At 42.0% G+C, this 21,463-nt stretch overlaps 1 protein-coding gene across 3 annotated transcripts in view; it reads right to left on the bottom strand.

Annotated features, from left to right (window-relative positions):
- Positions 1–1,390: 1,390 nt before the first annotated feature.
- Positions 1,391–21,463, bottom strand: part of dtna (dystrobrevin alpha) — a 182,359-nt gene continuing 162,286 nt past the window's right edge. For all 3 annotated transcript variants that reach the window (XM_033019687.1, XM_033019688.1, XM_033019689.1), the window contains exons 20-22: positions 12,322–12,493; positions 10,804–10,936; positions 1,391–3,759 (exon numbers count right to left, since the gene is read on the bottom strand). In XM_033019687.1, coding sequence (XP_032875578.1) covers positions 3,616–3,759; positions 10,804–10,936; positions 12,322–12,493 — 449 coding nt within the window. In that variant the 3' untranslated portion in view covers positions 1,391–3,615. The remainder of the gene's footprint in view (positions 3,760–10,803; positions 10,937–12,321; positions 12,494–21,463) is intronic.

Below are 21,463 nucleotides of genomic sequence, written 5' to 3'. Positions count from 1 at the left end.
TATTATTTAAATTGTTTATTTATATTTGAACAGTCTTTAAAATAAGCATTTGAAAATGTAACATTCTTGAGAGGTTTTACAAATGAGAAAGCTCCATCCCAGAGAGCTTTGCTTTCAGTCAAAGCCTTTCAGGAATATTCTGGGGCAGTGGTTCGATGCATCACTACTTGCAGTGGAGTAACTGCTAAGCCTTTGGTTGGTGCCTGATTCAAGGCTGTGGAGGTCAACGAGAACAATGGTCAATTCTAGTCCAATGAGCACAATCTGGTTATAATACAAAAGCTGTGAAGATTTTAAGTCTTAGTTTCCCAACATTTGAGCCTGTGGTGCAAGTATGTTGTTGATGACTTACATTTCTTTGCTTGGATAAAGTTTATGGCAAACCTTTGATACTATTTCCACTGATAAAGTGGATCATCATTTGGTGAACAGATAAGGTGTAACATTAGCATTACACATTAATGACAGATGAAGTTACACAGGCATACTTACGACATCAACCTGTGTTTTGGTTATATGAAATCTGTGCATTTAAAGATCAAATTCTGTGAAACTGTATTTCAATTGGGCAGCCAGAGCTACAACTCCAGTGTTTGTATCTTGTCATTCTCCAGATGGGATGGAGGGGGAATCATTCACAATAATAGCTGTGCTGTTTGCAAGAGCAAAGCAGTGAATATCATTCATCATTAACAACCAACAGTCCTTCCAGAAAAAAAATTCTACAGTCAAGAATTAATTTAAGGGTCACATGGATGACTGCTCATGATTCAGCCATCTATATACAGTTCCTTGAAAGAATAACTTGTGTACAGCCATTAGCTTTTACCTAGACATAGGTTTAGATCTATTGCTCATTTTAAATATATGTGATTAATTAAGCAATGAGTAATGTTTAAGTGCAGTTATTTTTTTAACATACTAAAAGTAAGGTGGGGAAAGAGGGTGGGATGAGAGAGGTTGTTGACCTTATTGACAATCATTGACAAATGAAGGAATGGGAGATAGCCTCCAGTTGGCTGGTTAGACAGGAAAAAACACAGAAAGGGTAAATAAGTAAATTAGAATAGTAAAATTGTGGCTGCTAGCCGTGTGGAGAAGGGAAAAATAAACATTATTAAATATTAATATATGCCTTCATCTGAACCACATCAGTGTAAACTACAATGGTATAGAATGTAAATAAATATGGTCGGTGCACAAGAAAATCTGAGTTTGAGCATGGAACACAATTAATATAGTTGTTGGAAAGCATACGAATATATTATTCAGAAATATTAGTCCATTATTTGTAGTTGGAGGTTGGAGAACCTCGGGGAATATGTCAAAATCCTGATTGATGTTTCAATGTAGTATTCAGTAATAGTTAGGCACAAGGGACGACAGATGCTGGTTTCCAAACTTTGTATCTTATTCAGTAATAGTTTTGCATTACATCCTTCAATAAAGCAGTCAGAATTAGATAGTTGATATTACCAAACCAGAAGAACGAGACATAAATGACAAAGGAAGAAATCTAGGTGAACCCTAATTTCTAGCCTTTTTAGAAATTCGCTCTTTAATGAAGAAATATTCCATTCCAAAATACAGACACACAGTTAAATACTTGAACAATCTTGAAACATGGCAAGTCCCCAGCTTGTTCCAACACACTGTACGTATGGGTACAATACTTAACAACACAAAACATAAATCAGTAGTTTTATTACATTAACAGTGTTTTACATTGAGTCTTTAGTGCTTTCAAAGTTACAGCCTCTCCTTTTGGAGAAACTAAATATTTCAGTTGCTGTGGTTAGTTCAAACATTATGTAGTCAGATATTTTTGGTGAAAATTCAATGTCCGTTATTTTGGACAGAAAGGAAATGGTTATTATTCACAGCGATTTTATTGAATTTTATCCATTCTGAATTCAGCAACAGAGACTTAAGTATATATAATATATTTCTACATTAATTAACCTATGTAACTGGGGAAAAAGTCAGACAAAATTAATAAAAGATATAGTACTGTGCAACAAACAAAACTAGACAAGTTTTCACTTCATGCACTAACAGAGTACATTTTGTTTCACAGTGAAGGCCACAATCTTGTGCAGGGCAACTCTGAAACATGCCAAGCCTTCCTCCCTTACAACACTCTCAACCTTAATTGAAAACTATCAGCACTTGTGTTTAAAAAAAATCTCTATTCTACATCAATTCTCTTTAGATAAACTATCTGACTTAAATCAATAATTATAATCATATTTCTTTTCAGTGTTTAATCTGATTATATCAATTAAATCACATGATTTTCTCATGTTATTTTACATGCTTTCAAGATAATATTCATGGTTACCACATAATAATCTTGGATATTTTCAGCAATTCTTTAGCTTTCAATATACATATGTTTTGTGAGGCTTACAGATTATTCAGTGTCACTCTTGTGTCATTATCAAATCATTTTACTTATCTACACTACAAATAAAAATATATGGTACACTTAAATGTGGCATCCTTTCCAGAAAGCTTCTCTGATAGAATTCTAAGTAAATTACAGATATCAGATATTATTAAGTAAAACAAGTTTATAAAGCAATTCAGCTTTAAGCAAGTTTAAGTTTGGGACAATTCACATGGAGCTGTTTTGTACAAACACTTCAAATTTTAAATTAAATGGTGTTTGCGAGTACAGTATCTGCAACCTTCTGCCTATGTAACTTGTAGATTAGTCAGAATGAAGCCACAAAGCCTCTTGAACTCTAAATTCTCACACTGCTTCTTTTATAACATTTGCAATTCTCTGCGGTATTTGATAAAACTACTCTTTGTTCACAATGTGCACACTACACAGATGGCCAACCAAAATTATATGTTTCAAACATAAATATTTGCAATGCACAGAGAGTAATGTGTAAATACTAGTCTGTTTGAGTTCATTGTGATATAATAGAAAACAAACAAAAAGTGTAATCTAAACTAGCAATGGACATGTTTGTTTAAAATATTATTTAACCCATTGTTCAATCACAAAAAAAAGTTAAAATGACCCAATTTCAACATGGTTACTGTGTTTGTTTTTGGCACCTACGGTTCAAAGTACAAGAACAGAATTAACTAAGAGTGTCCTTGACACTATTCACAGTTCTTCTATTTTACAGATGTGCATCTTATTAAAAAATGCTGAAAATTAGTAGTTCATGGGACATTATAATTTTGAATAAATAATCATATTTAGTTCCTTAATATTGGATTTTTAAGTGCAATTCACCAAAATAGGTTTATCACAGTTGAAAAAATACGTAACTGCTTTGTCAAAGTATTGCACAGTTCAGCTAGAAACAAAACAAAGTGTATTAATATTAGAAGTGTAAACAGAATATTTTGATCACAAATGTGAAGAATATATTTTCTTAATATTAACACTGCTTCCTCTTGGAAATAGCAACACCATTTATGTTCAGCTTGGTGATAATTACAGTGGTGTTGTCTTAAATTCTGTTCTCAGTTGAGCCATACAAAGAAGATGCTGATGAACCCAGATTTTAGTAAAAGAATTGTTTGACAACACATCTAACTAGAAACCTTTAAAATTACTTTGCTACAATATTCACACTAATTATAAAATTCTTATTTTGTCATGAGACGCTTCATGTGCTCATTCCATTCCTGACTGAAACCAGAAGACAGACCTTCTTCATCATCTGTCCGTATGCAGCTTTCATCATCGTCAGTTCTTACGTAGCTCTCAACATCAGTTTGACTGTAATTAGCCTGACAAGTGGACAAAATGACTGAATTATACATAGGGCAAGTATCAAATTGGACACCTAGTCTCAGTAACAAATGACAACTATTCAAATTGTGAAAATTAAAAAAATTACAAATCAACAGTTGAAAATTTCACAAAAGCAATGATTTATACATGTCTTAAACAACAGGTCAATAACTGGAGTAAAACACAGCATGTGACCAGCAAAGGTCAGTATGATACTAAAAATTCAATAAAGCAAAAATTAAAGCATTTGCGTTTTCAGTTTGAGAAATTAGGTTTTCTTCGTAATGCTGCAGAGGATATCTTGTGTGTATGATGTAAACATAGTTGCTTTTTTTTGTCGTTGATGATGAATGTATACCGAATGTTGCATCTATTGCAACTGATAGTTTCCTGAATAGCTCTTCCCAGGTGTAAGAAACAAGGCAGTGCTGTTAGTAGGCAGTTTAACCACATGCAAGCTTAAATTCAATTCTGTCCTGACCTTCATGAGCTTCTCCATCAAGGATTACATATAATATGGAGTGCAGAATAGGTCATAGGGTTCAACAGATCCATGTTTATGCTCCACACATGCTGCTTCCCATGCTTTTTCATCTAACGTTATCCACATATTTCCTTTCCTCTTACTCTCATGTCCTTATTCAGCATTCCGTTAACCTTAATGCTATTCATCTCAACTAAACTTGCTAAAAGGTTCTATGTGGTTTCATTCACATGGCAAACAGGTTTCTCCCGTACTCCTTATTGCATTTATTAGTGACACTCTATTTATGGGTTTCCCATAAATTTCAACGTCATCACTACACATGTTTATTAACATCTTGTGTGGCACCTTATCAAAGTTCTTCTAAAATTCCAAATATGTTACATATATTGGTTCATATAATCTGCAACTTCACTAACAGATTTGACAAACATGATTTTCATTTCATAATTCTTTGATTATTCTGCCCAATCCTATTGCTCTTTTCTACGTGCTGTGTGTCTTAGTAATTTAGTCTTCTATTTATGTCAGACTAACTGATCAGTAGTTCCCACTTTTCTCACTCCCTCTTCTTTACTTGTGAGATTATATTTGCTACCTTCCATCTACAGGAAATAATCTAACTCCATTGCCACCTTTTCAAAACCTTGGGATGCAAGTCATCAGGCCCCATGAATTCTGTTTGCACTATTTCAGGGAAGATTTGTGTCACTTCCATGAAGGTCAATGGAACATGCAAATTCAATTTTGCTGATATTTCCTCATTTTCCAGCCCATGAGGGACCATTACCTATTGAAAATCTTATATTACATTTCTATAGAAACTTTTACAGTCTGCTTTTAAATTGCTCACTCATTTACTCTTACATTCTATTTTCCTTATCAATGATTTGGTTCTCCTTGACTGAATTCTCAGATTGTCCCAGTCTTCACTTTTCTTCGCAACATTAAAACATTGTCTTTTTACTTTTTCCCAATCTGATTCTATTTGGAAATATGCTCTGACCCTTCCTGATTTATTTTGGTTATCATTATCCATTTTGCATGCCTTATCTGAACCCTAATTACAACTAATCACCATAACTAATCATCATAACTATCAGGCTGAAGGGTTTTGACCCGAAACATTGCCTATTTCCTTCGCTCCATAGATGCTGCCTCACCCGCTGAGTTTCTCCAGCATTTTTGTCTACCTTCGATTTTCCAGCATCTGCAGTTCCTACTTAAACACCATAACTAATTAGTTTGAAATATCTACAGTCCTAGTTTTTCCAAATCATAAAGGGCCTGTCCCACGAGCATGCGACTGCATGCGGCAAGCGCGACCAAACCAGAAGCGGGAGCCGCGCGGAGGTAAAGTGAGTGACATGAAGTTCGAGCGAAGTCCACGGGAAGTTCGCGCGTGATGTACGGCGTCGAGGCAGGCCATCGCCGCGCGGAATTTTTGAACACGGCCAGTTTTTCGGGATGTTGATGTCGGGATGTCGATGTCGGGACCAACTCCGCACAACTCCATACGGCTCCGGCGATCGAAGCGGGACCGGCCCCGCGAGGCCGTACGGCTCAAGCGACCACGTTAGGTCGCGCTTGCCGCATGGAGTCGCATGCTCGTGGGACAGGCCCTTTAGGTTGCGCTTGCCGCATGGAGTCACATGCTCGTGGGACAGGCCCTTTAGGACACAGGTCTCAGCCTAATCCAAATAAAGATGGATTATTACCAGAGGCATAAACAAATTGGAGTTAAATGTGTTTCTTAATTCCATCTATGTTGTTGGTTCCTACATGGATGGTCACAACTGCATCAATGAAGCTCACACCAACAAAGCAACTCCCTCTTTCCCAGCACAGGCCATACATTGAAATCCAGATCTCTCACACCAATCTTTAAGTCACAGATTCAAATCCATTTTGTAATTATGTTTTTTTCATTTGACCATAGTTGCTCATATTTCTTCAGTAGAATTCTCTTCTTTATACCACCTATTTTGGTGGTTTTCACATGGACGATGGCAACTGGATAAGTCCCCTCTACCCCAAGGTTCTTTCCAGACCCAAAGAGATGTTCTCCATCTTGGCACAGGTCAGACAACATAGCCTACGAGGCTCTCACTCAGTTACAAAGAATAGTATCCTGCTAATGGTACTGAACCTTATCAATACCACATTGCAAATTATTTTTTCCAACCCAAATGGCCCCCATACCACAATGCAATAATCTGTCTATTTATCCACTTTGCAGTTTCTGTTCTTATCTTCGGGACTTCAGGGACTTCATACCTATTCGACAAGTGCAAGAACTGAGGTTCCCCCCACGCTACGTTCTAGATCTCCATTCTTAGTTATGTTACAGCCACAGATCCGTCATCCTTCCCAACTGAACAATTCTGTAATATTTAATCTGAAAGCATAACTGTACTTTGGAATATTGCTTCAAAGTATATTTAACCCTCCCCGATGCATTTCATTATCCCTAATCTTGCAATCTAACCCATTAACTTCCATGGGCTCACGTTTTATTTTATGTTTAGAGATTCAAATCTTCCCAATAATGGATGAATAGTACAAAAAATAGAAGACTTGCACTCAAATATCTTTGGGAAAGATGCTTCTTCTCCCTTACCAACCCTCCCTCACCAACCCCCTTCCCCTCCCCCTCGAGTCGCAGACACCAAAGTAGCTGGATAGGTGCTTTTGCCTGCACTGTGCAAATCTACATTGAAAGCCAGTAGTTAAAGTCAATGTAGCAATGATAGATAAAAATTACTTACACAGGATACAGAAGGTCTGCTCACCCCTGCAAACTGACCTGTAAATAGCAGATAAAATAAAGAGAAAGAAAGATAGCCCCAAGTGTAAATGATGTGACCACTTAAAATAATAAAGATGTGATGTGGAAATAAAGTCAAAATTGTCAAATAAGACGTGTAGTAAAAGGAAAAAAATAGTATCTTGCAGTAAGCTTCAAAACTGCGATTGCGTTGAGACAGTTGAAGTAATTAAACAAAGAAAATGCAAGGCACCTAGTCTGGACATTGATATTCTACTTGTGTTTGCAGTGATAATATTTGAACCCAAAATGGATGACAGAATAAGAATTTAATTTAAAAAAAAAACTTTCTTAAGCTTCCAATACTTGTCATTACATCATCTAATAATAAAGGTAAAACCTGCTGACTGAGGCAATTTCTGAGAAATTCATACTTGCTAAGATTGTCATCTGCAGATCCAGCGAAGAACATCCTTCAGACCTCAAAGGCTACACGGACAAATAAATTATGGCAACTCCAGAAAATGGTAATGACTCTTAATATGATAAACAGAAGAAAATGTGCCTTTAAGAGCAAGGATTCTATTAAAAATGCCTAGCTCCATTAAAGATATTTCTCCCCGTACAGTAAGTATGCCAATCAGGATGTCAATAAATAACACCAGTGGCAAGAGAAATAGAGTTCCTGTTTCAGGTAAAAGATGGTTTCTGGTGAAAGGACTTCAACCTGAGACGTTAATTTTGTTTCCTTTCCATAGATGCCACCCTCCTTGTTGAGTTATGTGCTTTCTCATTTTCAGCATCTGAAACACAGCAGCTCCACATGACCTCAGAATAGTATAAATTTGACGTTGTATAGATACAGATAACCCTCATTATAATGGACCATAGGGGGATGAATGGTGTCCGTTATTGCCGATTGTTGGCTATAACCACCTAGTGATCACTATGTAAAACACCGAAGGTAGACAAAAATGCTGCAGAAACTCAGCGGGTGAGGCAGCATCTATGGAGTGAAGGAATAGGTGACGTTTCGTGTCGAGACCCTTCTTCAGACTGATGTGGGGGCGGGAAGAAGAAAGGAAGGGGCAGAGACAGTGGGCTGTGGGAGAGCTGGGAAGGGGAGGGGAAGGAGGAAAAAGCAAGGACTATCTGAAATTGGAGAAGTCAATGTTCATACCGCAGGGGTGTAAACTACCCAAGCGAATTATGAGGTGCTGCTCCTCCAATTTGCGGTGGGACTCACTCTGGCCATGGAGGAGGCCCAGGACAGAAAGGTCGGATTCGGAATTGGAGGGGGAGTTGAAGTGCTGAGCCACCGGGAGATCAGGTTAGTTAATGCGAACTGTGCGGAGGTGTTGGGTGAAGCGATCGCCAAGCCTGCGCTTGGTCTCACCGATGTAGAGCAGTTGGCACCTAAAGCAGCGGATGCAATAGTTGAGGTTGGAGGAGGTGCAGGTGAACCTCTGCCTCAACCGGAAAGTTGCTTGGGTCCCTGGATGGAATCGAGGGGGGAGGTAAAGCGACAAGTGTATCATTTCCTGCGGTTGCAAGGGAAAGTACCAGGGGAGGGGGTGGTTTGGGTTGGAAGGGATGAATTGACCAAGGAGTTACTGAGGAAGCGGTCTCTGTGGAAAGCCGAAAGGGGAGGAGATGGGAAGATGTGGCCTGTGGTGGGATCCCTTTGGAGGTGAGAAAATGTCGGAGGATTATCTGTTTAATGTGACGGTTGGTAGGGTGGAAGGTGAGGACAAGGGGGACTCTGTCCTTGTTACGAGTGGGGGGGATGGAGAGTGGCAGTGGAGCTACAGGATAAAGAGGAGACCCTGGTGAGAGCCTCATCTATAGTCGAAGAGGGGAACCCCCGTTCCGTAAAGAATGAGGACATCTCCGATGCCCTGCTTTTGGGTGCAGATGTGGCGTAGAAGGAGGAATTGGGAGTTGGGAATAGAGTCCAGGAAGCAGGGAGGGAAGAAGTATAATTCAGATAGCCATAGGAGTCAGTGGGTTTGTAGTAGATGTCAGTCAGTAGTCTGTTACCTGCAATGGAGATAGTGAGGTCTAGAAATGGTAGGGAGATATCGGAAATGGTCCTGGTGAATTTGAGGGCCGGATGGAAGTTAGTGGCGAAGTGGATGAAGTCAGTGAGTTCTGCATGGGTGCAGGAGGTGGCACCAATGCAGTCGGCAATGTAGCGGAGATAGAGTTCGGGGATAAGGCCACGGTACGCCTCGAACATGGATTGTTCGACGTACCCTATGCCTTGGATTTGGAGGAAATGGGAGCTCAAAGGAAAAGTTGTTGAGGATAAGGATCAGCTCCGCTCTGCGGAGGAGAGTATTAGGGATTGGTTGGTTCTGCGGTCGAGGAAGAAACGGAGGGCTTCAAGACCCTCCTGGTGGGGAATGGAGGTGTAGAGTGACTGGACATCCATGGTGAAGATGAGGGAGTGGGGGCCTGGAAAACGGAAGTCATGGAGACGAAGAACGTGTGAGGTGTCTTGGACATAGGTAGGGAGGGATTTGACCAGGGGGATAGGATGGAGTCGAGGTATGTGGAAATAAGTTCGGTGGGACAAGAACAAACAGAAACAATGGGTCTGCCAGGACAGTCAGGTTTGTGGATTTTGGGGAGAAGGTAAAATCGGGCTGTGCGGGGCTGGGGAACGATGAGGTTGGAGGCTTGGGGAGGGCAGGGAGCCAGAAGCTATGAAGCCAGTGATAGTGTTTGAGAATGGCCAGGTGCACGTCTGTGGGGTCCAAGGATAGGTAGTCTGAGTGTTGGCACTTGGTGGAGATCAGCGGGCCAGACTACCATGGCACCTCCCTTGTCGGCAGGTTTGATCACCCAGTCGGGCTTGTGACCGAGTTGTTTTCAAAAACAAAGTTCTTTTTAACAGCTAAGATTTATATTTTTGTTACTGTAAGCTAAAAACACAAAAGGCTGTTTGTTACATTGTTTAATAGAGTATCATTACACGTGTCGATCAAAGCAGTTATTTGGCAATTTCAGTGATCTCTGGAGTGTATCGAGCAGCCTGTGTTCTTGAAGAGATAGTGGTATCTGATTAGTGTGGGGATGCACCATCCACTATAACCAAAATCTGTTAGAGGTCTGTGAAAACGAGCCTGGACTGCTGCAATTTAATGAGATACAAGGAACTACAGATGCTCATTTACAAAAATAGACATAAAGTACTGGACTCACACAATGGGTCAGCCAGCAGGTCTGGAGAACATGGATTGGTGACATTCTGGGTCGGGAAAATTCTTCAGACCTTGGTCGGGACCCATGTTCTGCAGATATGCTGTCTGACCCACTGAGTTACCCCAGCACTTTGTATCTTTTAAAATCTGTAATTTAATACTAGGGATTAGTAGCTGATATATGGGAGTGACATTGGCACGACTATCAAATTATCAACGGAACACACAGTGCTAGAGTAATTCAGTGGGCCAGACAATGTCCCTGGAGGACATGGGGGGAGGACATTTCAGGTCAGGGTTCTTCTTTAGACCAGAACATTGGCCATGAATATCATCAGATTTATTGTTGCTCAATCACCCCGACTCAGGAAATGTTCTGTGGAAATATTATTTTATTTACACACAGTCATGTCAAACAATGGCTGAAACAAAGGATGTTCAGGGCCAAACTTCTATTTCTATTCCAGAAAATACTGTTGCAAACACCACAAGTCATCCTAATGCAAACCAGAAGTAGTTCTCACCATCTTTATGGAAGCCAACCTCTGTGGCCAAGTCATATGTTGTAGCTGTACAGTCTCACCTGGTAATTCTCATCCTGCAGTTTTTGCTTCAGGTATTCTTCCAGCTTTAACTCATGTTCAAGTTGATGGACAGATTCATTTTCGTAACTTTCATCATCTGTTCTATCATAAGATTCACCATCTTCTGTAACACTTACAACGAAAGGAACCATTAAGAGTTGAACATTTGCCAGTTAATATGCATGCTCCCTTTATACCAATGTCTCAGATTCACCTGCTGTTAGTTAGTCCCCTGCACTCACTTTCCTCTGCCATGAGATCCACACATACATGAGGTGGATGTAAGAATAAAGGGATAAGGCATTTAGAGCGGAGATGAAGAAAAACCTTTTCACACAGAGGGTTGTGAATTTGTGGAACTTTCTGCCTCAGAAGGCAGTGGAGGCTAATTCTCTGGATGCTTTCAAGAGAGAGGTAGATAGAGCTCTTAAATATAGCAGTTAGGGGATATGGGGGGAAGGCAGGAACGGGGTACTGATTGTGGATGATCAGTCATGATCACTATGAATGGTGGTGCTGGCTCGATGGGCCGAATTGGCCTACACCTGCACCTTCTAGAACCTTCTAGTCTAGTCTAGAACCTTCTAGTCGTAAATAGCTAACTTGATAGGGGCTGAAGAAGTCCCTACAATAGAAATGCTTTACGATTTGAAGGAATCAACCTCACTTTTTTATTCCACGCGCTGGAGCTCCGGTGAGCTGAAGACTGCCGGGAACAACATCGCGGAGCTGCGGGTCTGAGGAGCGACCAGCTGCGGGCGGCGGCGCCGAACTGTACACCGGGAGCCTGGGATCTCTAGATGAGATCGCCAGTAGTGGAGCTCCAACTGGCGCGGCCTTGTTGGCTTTGGAAGCCGCGGCCTCCAGTACGGAAGCGGCCGTTCCAGGTGTCCCAAGCCGCTGTGAGGATTCTCCCGACGCCGGAGCACCATCACCCGGCGAGAACGGCCAGGAACATCGGGCCTCCGTAGAGGCAACTGTGGAGGCCTCAATTGGCTCGACTATGGGTGAACTGGGGTTGGGGACTGGACTTTGTGCCTTCCCTCATGGTGGGAGCCATTGTGGGGGGATGTTCTTTATGTTTAAATCTCTTATTAATGTTATGTCTGTATTCTTTCTTTATGTGCTGCATTGGCAAGAAGCATTTCACTACACCTAGGTGTATGTGACCAATAAATAACCTTTGAACCTTTGATATTACTTTGTTACGCCTGTTTTATTTTTTAAAAAAAAGCAAATTGCAGTAAGATCTAATTGTTGAAAATACTTAATTTTAGAGAAACAGCTCAAAGTTTCCTGCAGAAATGTCTTTCTCAGCACGATCGTTTGGATGTTTGGTTAATTTATATTTTAAGGGGAGGGAGAAAGAACAAAGAAAAAGAGCCAATAGAATTTTCCATGATTATGATCAAGGATAAAAAGTGCATCTTTACGTTGCAAATATACATGAGCGTAAATTTTCAAATTTGTTATTCAACCAATGAAAGAAAACAAAACATAAAATTGAAGATGCTTACATATCACTTCTAATTGTTCCTGTTGCAGCAGCACTGTGGATGTAGCTGGGATTTCTGGCATTAATCTGAGCAAGAAAGGCCTTCTCAGAAGTTGGTGAAGGAACAATGTCATCTAAATGAGTGCGACCAAAATCAGAGTCCACATTGCTCTCTGTTTCACTGCCGGCCTCTGCTGAATTGAAAGCAAAACATTCATTAAGAATGATATTAATAGTTTAGACCTGCTGTGTATATTAATGTAAAGGCTTGAAATCTTAAATCAACAACTTAAATCACACTTAAATCAACAAATTAAAAAGGCCTTAACTCACAAAACCAAAGAGAGAAGAAAGATTGCAAACTTTATTGCAAAGTTTACTATTGTCACATAACCAGAGATTAAATAAAATTAAGATAAAATAGTGATCTTGCCCCTAGGCTCAACCTGAATCAACGATAAAATACTGACATTTTTTAGATCCTCAAAAGCAACCAACTTGACCCCACAGACGAGCACTGATTGATTGATTATACCTTTAATAATCCTTTTCAGGAAATTACAGTGCCACGACAGCTTCAAGACAGACATAACACCACACATTTCCTCAAATGGCTTCCATACTTAACAAGTTAAAATACAAGTTAAAATACAAGTTAAAATACAAGTTAAAATACAATTAATTAAAAAAAAAGTGCAGTTATTTATGCGCATTATATAATCTTATAGCAGCTGGTAAACAGGACTTCCTATGTCTCTCAGTTTTGCACATTGGTGCAATCAGCCTCTGACTGAAGATGCTGCTCTTGATCACCTTCAGGGCATGGAGTGGGTGAGTGGGGTTGGTCATTATAGAACCTAGTTTGTTCAGAGTTCTGGCCTCTGCCACCTGCTGGACCGTTCGTTGCTCAGCCCCGACCACTGAGCCGGCCTTCCTGATTAGCTTGTCCAGTCTGTTTTTATCCGCTATACGGGCGCCATCTCCCCAACAGGCCACAGCAAAAAACAGAGCACTGGCCACCACTGAATGGTAGACACTGCACAGTAGGGGTTGGCAGATATTAAATGACCTCAGCCTCCTTAAAAAATACAGTCGGCTTTGTCCCTTCCTGTACACCGCCTCCATATGACACTTCCAGTTCAGCTCACTGTCAAGCTGCACCCCAAGGTACCTGTGATTAGCGACCACCTCCACCTCAGTGCCCTTAATGGTGATCGGCGTTGCTTGAGTCCTCCTCCTCCCCCTCCTGAAGTCCACAACTATCTCCTTTGTTTTTTTGGTGTTAAGATGGAGGTTATTGTGTGCGCTCCACTCCACAAAGTTACTTATTATGTCTCTATACTCCTCCTCATTGCCCCCTTTAATGAGGCCGACAACAGCTGTATCATCCGAAAACTTCTGCAAAAAGCAGCTGTTGGTGTTACATTGGAGATCCGCTGTGTAGATGGTAAACAGGAACGGAGCCAGCACAGTTCCTTGTGGAGCCCCTGTGCTGCTCAAGATGGTGCCCGAGACACTGTTCTGTAGGCGCACGTACTGTGGTCTGAGGGAAAGGTAATCCAAACACCACAGTACCAGTGATGGATCCACTTGCCTCTTCTCCATCTTCTCCCCTAGCAGTCGGGGCTGAATTGTGTTGAAGGCGCTTGAGAAGTCAAAAAAAGTAATCCTTACAGATGCATCAGTAGTGTCCAAATGTGTGTACACCCTCTGCAGCATGTAAATGAGGGCATCATCGACACTGATGTTAGGCTGATATGCAAACTGTAAAGGATCCATTTGATTTGACACACTAGTCCTGATGTAGGAAAGGACAAGTCTCTCAAATGTCTTCATTATATGTGAAGTGAGCGCTACTGGTCTGTAGTCATTGTGGAGAGTGGGATGGGTCTTCTTTGGGACAGGTACCAGGCAAGATGTTTTCCACAGCCTTGGAACCCTCTGTAGACGCAAGCTCAGGTTGAACAGGTGTGTTAGAATACCACACAGCTCTGAAGAGCAAGTCTTCAGTAGCCTTGGGCTGGTGTCATCAGGCCCCACTGCTTTCCCTGGCTTCAGTCTGTCCAGCATCACCTTGACCTGAGCAGTATGAAGAGTCATGGGTGGGGCTGCCGGTGGAGTGGGAGGTGGAAAGAGGGGACTCCGTACAGGTGACATCTCAGGAGTGATGGAGAGAGGGATGGGAGGTGGAGAGGAAGCAGCAATGGTCAGCAGACCAGGTGGGGGAGGCTGGGGTGGTGTGGAGCCGTCAAATCTGTTGAAGAATCTGTTCAGATCATCAGCCAGACTCTGTTCACCATCAGGCAGTGTACCACCATTCTGCTTCATGCCCGTAATCTTTCGCATTCCAGCCCATACCTGCTGGCCATACAGCACCTGGCCATTATCTCAAGCATCATCACTGACTTCATCGCTTCCGGCTCCCTGCCCTCCAACCTCATCATTCCCCAGCCCCGCTCGGCCCGATTTTATCTTCTCCCCAAAACCCATAAACCTGACTGTCCTGGCAGACCCATTGTTTCTGCTTGTTCCTGTCCCATCAAACTTATTTCCACATACTTCGACTCCATCCTACCCCCTCCCTAGTCAAATCACTCCCTACCTATGTCCAAGACCTCACACGCTCTTCGTCTCCTTCATGACTTCCGTTTTCCAGGCTCCCACTCCCTCATCTTCACTACGGATGTCCAGCCCCTTTGACTCCTCCCATTTCCTCCAAATCCAAGGCGTAGCTATGAGCATGCGCATGGGCTCAAGCTATGCTTCCTCTTTGTAGGGTACGTCGAACAATCCATGTTCGAGGCGTACCGTGGCCCTTTCCCCGAACTCTATCTCCACTACATTGACGACTGCATTGGTGCTACCTCCTGCACCCATGCAGAACTCACTGACTTCATCCATTTCACCACGAATTCCCATCCGGCACTAAAATTCACCTGGAACATTTCCAACATCTCCCTACCGTTTCTAGACCTCACCGTCTCCATCGCAGGTAACAGACTACTGACCGACATCTACTACAAACCCACTGAATCCCATGGCTATCTGCATTACACTTCTTCCCATCCTGCTTCCTGCAAGGACTCTATCCCCTACTCCCAATTCCTCCGTCTGCACCCAGGATGAGGTGTTCCAAACCAGGGCATCGGAGATGTCCTCATTCTTTAGGGAACGGGGGTTCCCCTCTTCTACTATCGATGAGGCTCTCACCAGGATCTCCTCTATATCCCGCAGCTCTGCTCTCACTCCCCATCCCCCCACTCGTAATAAGGACAGAGTCCCCATTGTCCACACCTTCCACCCTACCGGTCGTCACATACAACATATAATCCTCCGACATTTTTGCCACCTCCAACGGGATTCCACCACTGGCCACATCTTCCCATCTCCTCCCCTTTCTGCTTTCCGCAGAGACTGTTCCCTCCGTAACTCCTTGGTCAATTTGTCCCTTCCCACCCAAACCACCCCCTCCCCTGGTACTTTCCCTTGCAACCGCAGGTAAAATGCTACATTTGTCGCTTTATCTCCCCCCTCGACTCCATCAAAGGACTCAAGCAGTCTTTCCAGGTGAAGCAGAGGTTCACCTGCACCTCCTCCAAGCTCATCTATTGCATCCGCTGTTCCAGGTGTCAACTGCTCTACATTGTTGAGACCAAGAGCAGGCATAGCGATCGCTTCGCCCAACACCTCCGTTCAGTTTGCAATAACCAACGTGATCTCCCTGTGGCTCAGCACATCAACTCCCCCTCCCATTCCAAATCCGACCTTTCTGTCCTGGGCCTCCTCCATGGCCAAAGTAAATTGGAGGAACAGCACTTTACACCCCAGCGGTATGAACATTGACCTCCAATTTCAGGTAGTCCTAGCTTTCTCCTTCCCTCCCCTCCCCTTCCCAGCTCTCGCACAGCCTACTGTCTCCGCCTCTTCCTTTTTCCCGCCCCCCTCCCCCCCCCCGACATCAGTCTGAAGAAGGGTCTCAACCCGAAACGTCGCCTATTCCTTCGCTCCATAGTTGCTGCCTTACCCGCCGAGTTTCTCCTGCTTTTTTGTCTACCTTTAACTATAAACAAAAGTTTCCATATGAGCTTTCATTTTAAAACAGCTCTGCGCTTTTAGGCAGCATCAAACTGAAATAACAGTCAATGTATCCACCTTAGTCATACAATTGCCCTTTGCTTGCCCGGAGCATGAGCTAAGCAACAGTAAACGTGACCCTTATATGACTCAAAAAAGCATTGTGTACATTACTGGGATTTGGTAATTGTGTTTTGGAGAAGTAACTGCTTGGACTTCCAGCAGTTACCCGGAAGGAGAGGAATAGCAATCAAATTTTAGATGCTGGAATTTATTTGAATGAGGTCAATTGAATCCGATACACTGTATTGATTGAAAGTGACACAAAGTGGAATTAGGGGATTGTTTAGTTTAAGTTTAGTTTAGTTTAAAGACATCACATGGAAACAAGCCCGTGAGCCCACCGAACACACGCCAACCATCGACCACCCTAGTTCAGTGTTAGCCCTTTTTCACATGGGCCTTGCACACTAGGCGCAACTTACAGAAGCCAATTAACCTACAAATCTTTGTGTCTTCGGTATGTGGGAGGAAACTGGAGCACGCGGAGAAAACCTACATGGTAACAGGAGAACATGCAATCTCTACACAGTCAGCACTAATACAGAGAGCAACAATGCGGCCAAAGATTCCATGGATTTATACACAACAAAAAAAGTCCACAAAATGTATTTTGATGAATCGAAATTTAAAAAAGAAAATTTAGGAAATACTTGGCAGGAGAGGCAGTTCCATGGGAAGGTGTACAAATTTAATTCTACGTTGCTCTTTTTCGCTTGCATTTTGTTTTACTCAGGAGTGAGATTACAGTGAGAAACGTAATGATATCTAGGTCAAATGGTGACACTCCAAATATTCAGCCTAGCATTTCAGTAGCAGAATGCCCTGCCAAAGATTATTGTCAGGCCTAATAAATATGTCCATTCCCTCCACAGATATTGCACGACTGGCTGAGTTACTCCAGCATTTTGTATTTTGCTCAGGATTCCGGTATCTGCAGTTCCTTGTGTTTTCTCACAAGTATGAATGTTGTCTGCATAGATTAGAGGCATTCTCAGGGCAACACGCTTTCCACTGGACTGCAGAAATAGCAAAGAAATTGCTGGAGGAACTCAGCGGGTCAGGCAGCATCTGTGGAAAGAGTGGATGTTTCAGATCGGGGCACTTTTTCTGGACTGATGAAACCTGCTAGAAATAAATACAGCCATTTTACTTTACTTGAGAACGTACATACAGGAGGGCATCTCTCTGAACAGGTTGCAGTCCAGCACAGAGAACCCAATTTGCTTTGGCCCTTGGAATACCAAACTACTCTCATTTAACTCCACTGGTCTAATCTTTTGTTTCCTTACTGGTCCCAATTATCATCCCCTTTCTCCTTTCATTATCATTCTTTTTTCTTCTACTCTTTGCTACTTTTATTCCTCTAGAGTTACTGTATACCCTATTGTTCTCTTCTCCCTGCTTCCTATTATCCTTATTGAAAGTTCAAATCTATTTTATGTAGAATGCTCCTTAGTTCCGCATTTTTATTTCTTTGTTTTATTTAGATTTCAAGCAATCGATTATTGGGCTTCTGTATTATTGTTTAACTCGAATTTAGTTCAAGATAATCTTTCATCAGAATCAAATAACTGTTTTACTTCAAGCTCAGATGGCAAATGGAATATCTCTGTTTAAAATGATACTGTAAACTGATTCACAGCACGTAATTCCATTAGTACTTCATAAATATCAGTAGGTGACTGTCTTTGTGATTCAATTGTTTTGTTTTAAACTAACACTGAAGCACAATTGAGTAAATCTTCTTGTTCCTAGATTGAGGAAAGGTGCAGCATCTAAACCTGACAATTGTAGAATCATCCAGCAGACTGATATGCAATCAGAGATTCAGTACAAATTTCCATCTGCTTTATGAATAAACAAAAAAACACAAAGGTCTATGTTAGGGGCAGGAATTCTTCCTTGCAATTTTCCTGTCACATGATGTTTCAAATGTTACGGTAACAAAACAAGACGATTTGCCTGTGAATTTTCAAGATGAATTGTAGAATTGTGACAAAGACACACGGCGCATTGAGTCACTTGATACTGATTGGGAACAGATATTCTTCTGAATCTCTCCTCTTGCTGATCTTAAAATAGATTTCCATCAGTTTGGCTAAGAACTAAGAACTCATAGACCAGAAGCCTGAGGTCTTTACTAATTTGTATGGATCAATGTCTCATGAAAATCAATTATGAAAGCAAGGAGTTCTTCTCTTTATATTCTATCAGTAATTTGTTCCATTTCTGTACTCTCTACAATGCATCGATTCTTAGTTGGGTTGTGGTTCTGGGGCTTTTTATTTGCTCTTGGTGGCTTATATCTGGATTTTAAAATAAGTAGCTTTAGAGAAAGGAGAGATTGAGATTCTCAAAGCATCGGGCCAATCCATGGGTAGGAAAGATGCCAATATACAAATTATGGGCATATGGGGCAATTTATTTTTTACACCGTGGTGGATGCCCGGAACGTGCTGCCAGTGGTGGTGGTGGAGGCAGATACGATAGTGACATTTAAGAGGCATTTGGATAGGCACATGCTTATACAGAGAATGAAGAGGTATGGATCATGTGTAGGTTAGTTTATCTTGGCATTATGTTTGAAATAGCCATGTGACAAAGGGCATGTTCCCATGCTGTACTGTTCTATGTTCCATGTGTAGGGCGCTCGTACCTTTGAAACCATTGTGGGACAAAGGGCCCATTCCTGTGCTGTGTTGTTCTATGTTCCATGCATAGGTCACTTGTACCTTTGTTCCATAATGGCCCATAGTCGCACAATTGTCTCAAAGGTACGAGTGCCCTACGTATGAAACATGGAACAGTGCAACACAGAAACAGGCCATTTGTCCCACAATGGACTGAATGGACCCGTTTCTATGCTGCACTGTTTCATGTTTCACACGGCACCCTTATGGGCCTGTCCGACTTTTTAGACGACTGCAGGAGATTATGCAGTCGCCACATGTTCACGGGTGGTTGCCGGGGAGTCGCCTTCATGGTCGTGAGGAGTTCCCGCATTCTGGGAACTAGTCGCAGCCTCATTATGGTCGCCACAAATTTTTCAACATGTTGAAAAATTAGCGGCGACTAGAATGAAGCCGCCATGGGGTGCAGCAAGAATTCTCGAGCCGTAGGTGGGTCGGCAGGAGGTCCTAGTCAGTAGGTCGCAGATTCTCGGAGGTTCTGGTAGGTTGGAGCCGGTGCCGACCAGTGAATTTCATTGGCTCATTGGGAAAAAAAAGATAAGCAGTAGTTTTCAGAACCAAGGATAACCGACCAGTAATGTTAAATGTCCGCCGAGTTTCACAGACGTGTATCTCTGGCTTCTTAAAAGTTGTCTCCACTCCTTCTCCCCCCTCTCCCCCCTCTTTTAAAGGACTTACCGTACACTGCACTTTAGCCGTCTTTTTACAACGCCAACCTTCCTGTTCATCATGGTGTGTGTCTCTATGACCTTGGCTTAGCACCGTGTGAATTTTTTAGACAGTGCAAGCGGGGGCAGCGTTGTCTAAAAAAATGTTTCAGGCGACTGCCGGCAACTTGGCAGTCCGCTGAAAAATCGCCTAAGTGGGACAGGCCCAATAGTCTCTAGCATTGTGAGGCAACTGCGCCACTCACATGCCTCTCATGTTCACTGTTCCCTCACAAGACAACCTACTCATTCTAGGTAACAATTTACTCAACTTTCTCTGAATAGCTTCCAATGTATTTGCAGTCTTCCTCAAAGTAGTTAATCAATGTTGTGCAAAGGACACCAGATGGGGCTCACAATGTGGAAGTAGTGGATACTTTAGTTATCATCGTCAAACATGTGGGTTTCTTGCAGATAAGATGGGAAAATTCATAATGGGAAATATAGATTCTGGAATATTTTCTGCAGAGTGCTGAAAAGCAAATGTGATCTCTGCTATTTAAGAAGGAAAGAAGAAAGAATGCTGGGAATTGGTGATCTACAGTATTAGCCTCTACTCGGAGAAATGCTGGAATATATAAGAGGCATGAGTTCAAGACAATAATAAAATAATAATTATAATTGAGCAGAATGAACATGGATTTATGAAAGGTGATGTGCTTAACCTAATGGGATTCTTTGATGATGTCTCAAGTGGAGGAGATGAGAGGAACAATGGATGGGATATTTTCAAATGTTCAGAAGGCTCTTGTGAATGTATCATAGAAGAGGGAGGGGGGTTATTATGTCAGAGTACATGAAACAAAAACAAAATAATGCCAGAAATGTAGAGGTCAGGAATCATCTGTGGAGAGAGAGATTGATCCTTCATCAGAACTGGAAAAGTGAGAAAACAAACATGTCTTAAGTTGCAGAAAGTGAGGCCAGTAAAGAACAGAGAGAATATCAGTGTTAAGATAGTTGATCGGGTAACAAAGGCTATGCTTTCCATGAGACGAGTGCAGCAAAAATATACTTTCCTTTACACTATTTTGGTTACCAGGCTGTCATACGAGGAGAGATTGGGTCGGCTTAGTCTCTATAAAGTTCAAAAGAATCACATTAAACTGTGCAAATTTACTAGAGAGCTCATCAGGCTTGATGTGTGGAGAACGTTTCCAAGCGTATGCAGTAGAACCAATGTTTACTATATCAATCGGGACACAAGCAACGTGTAGGAAAGAATTGTAGATGCTGGTTTAAACCAAAGATACACACAAAATGCTGGAGTAACTCAGCGGGACAGGCCGCATCTCGAGAGAAGAATGGGTGACGTTTCGGGTCGAGACCCTTTTTCAGACTAGAGTCAGAGGAAAGGGAAACCTGAGATACAAACGGTGATGTTGAGAGATATAGAACAAATGAATGAAAGATACGCAAAAAAAGTAACGATGATAAAGGAAGACCATTGTTAGCTGTTTGCTAGGTGAGAACAAGAAGCTGGTGCAACTTGGGTGGAGGAGGGATGGAGATTCTTCAGGACACAGAGAACTGTAGATAGTGGTTTACAAAAAAAACACACTTGTACTGGAGTAACTCAGCGTGTCAGGTAGCATCTCTGGAGGTTTCCTGTATTGGTTCCGTTAAATTA

This window comes from Amblyraja radiata, chromosome 4, assembly GCF_010909765.2.
Source record: "Amblyraja radiata isolate CabotCenter1 chromosome 4, sAmbRad1.1.pri, whole genome shotgun sequence".
NCBI lineage: Eukaryota > Metazoa > Chordata > Chondrichthyes > Rajiformes > Rajidae > Amblyraja > Amblyraja radiata.
The sequence above is the reverse complement of the archived record's forward strand: the minus strand, read 5'-3'. Positions and strand labels throughout refer to the sequence as shown.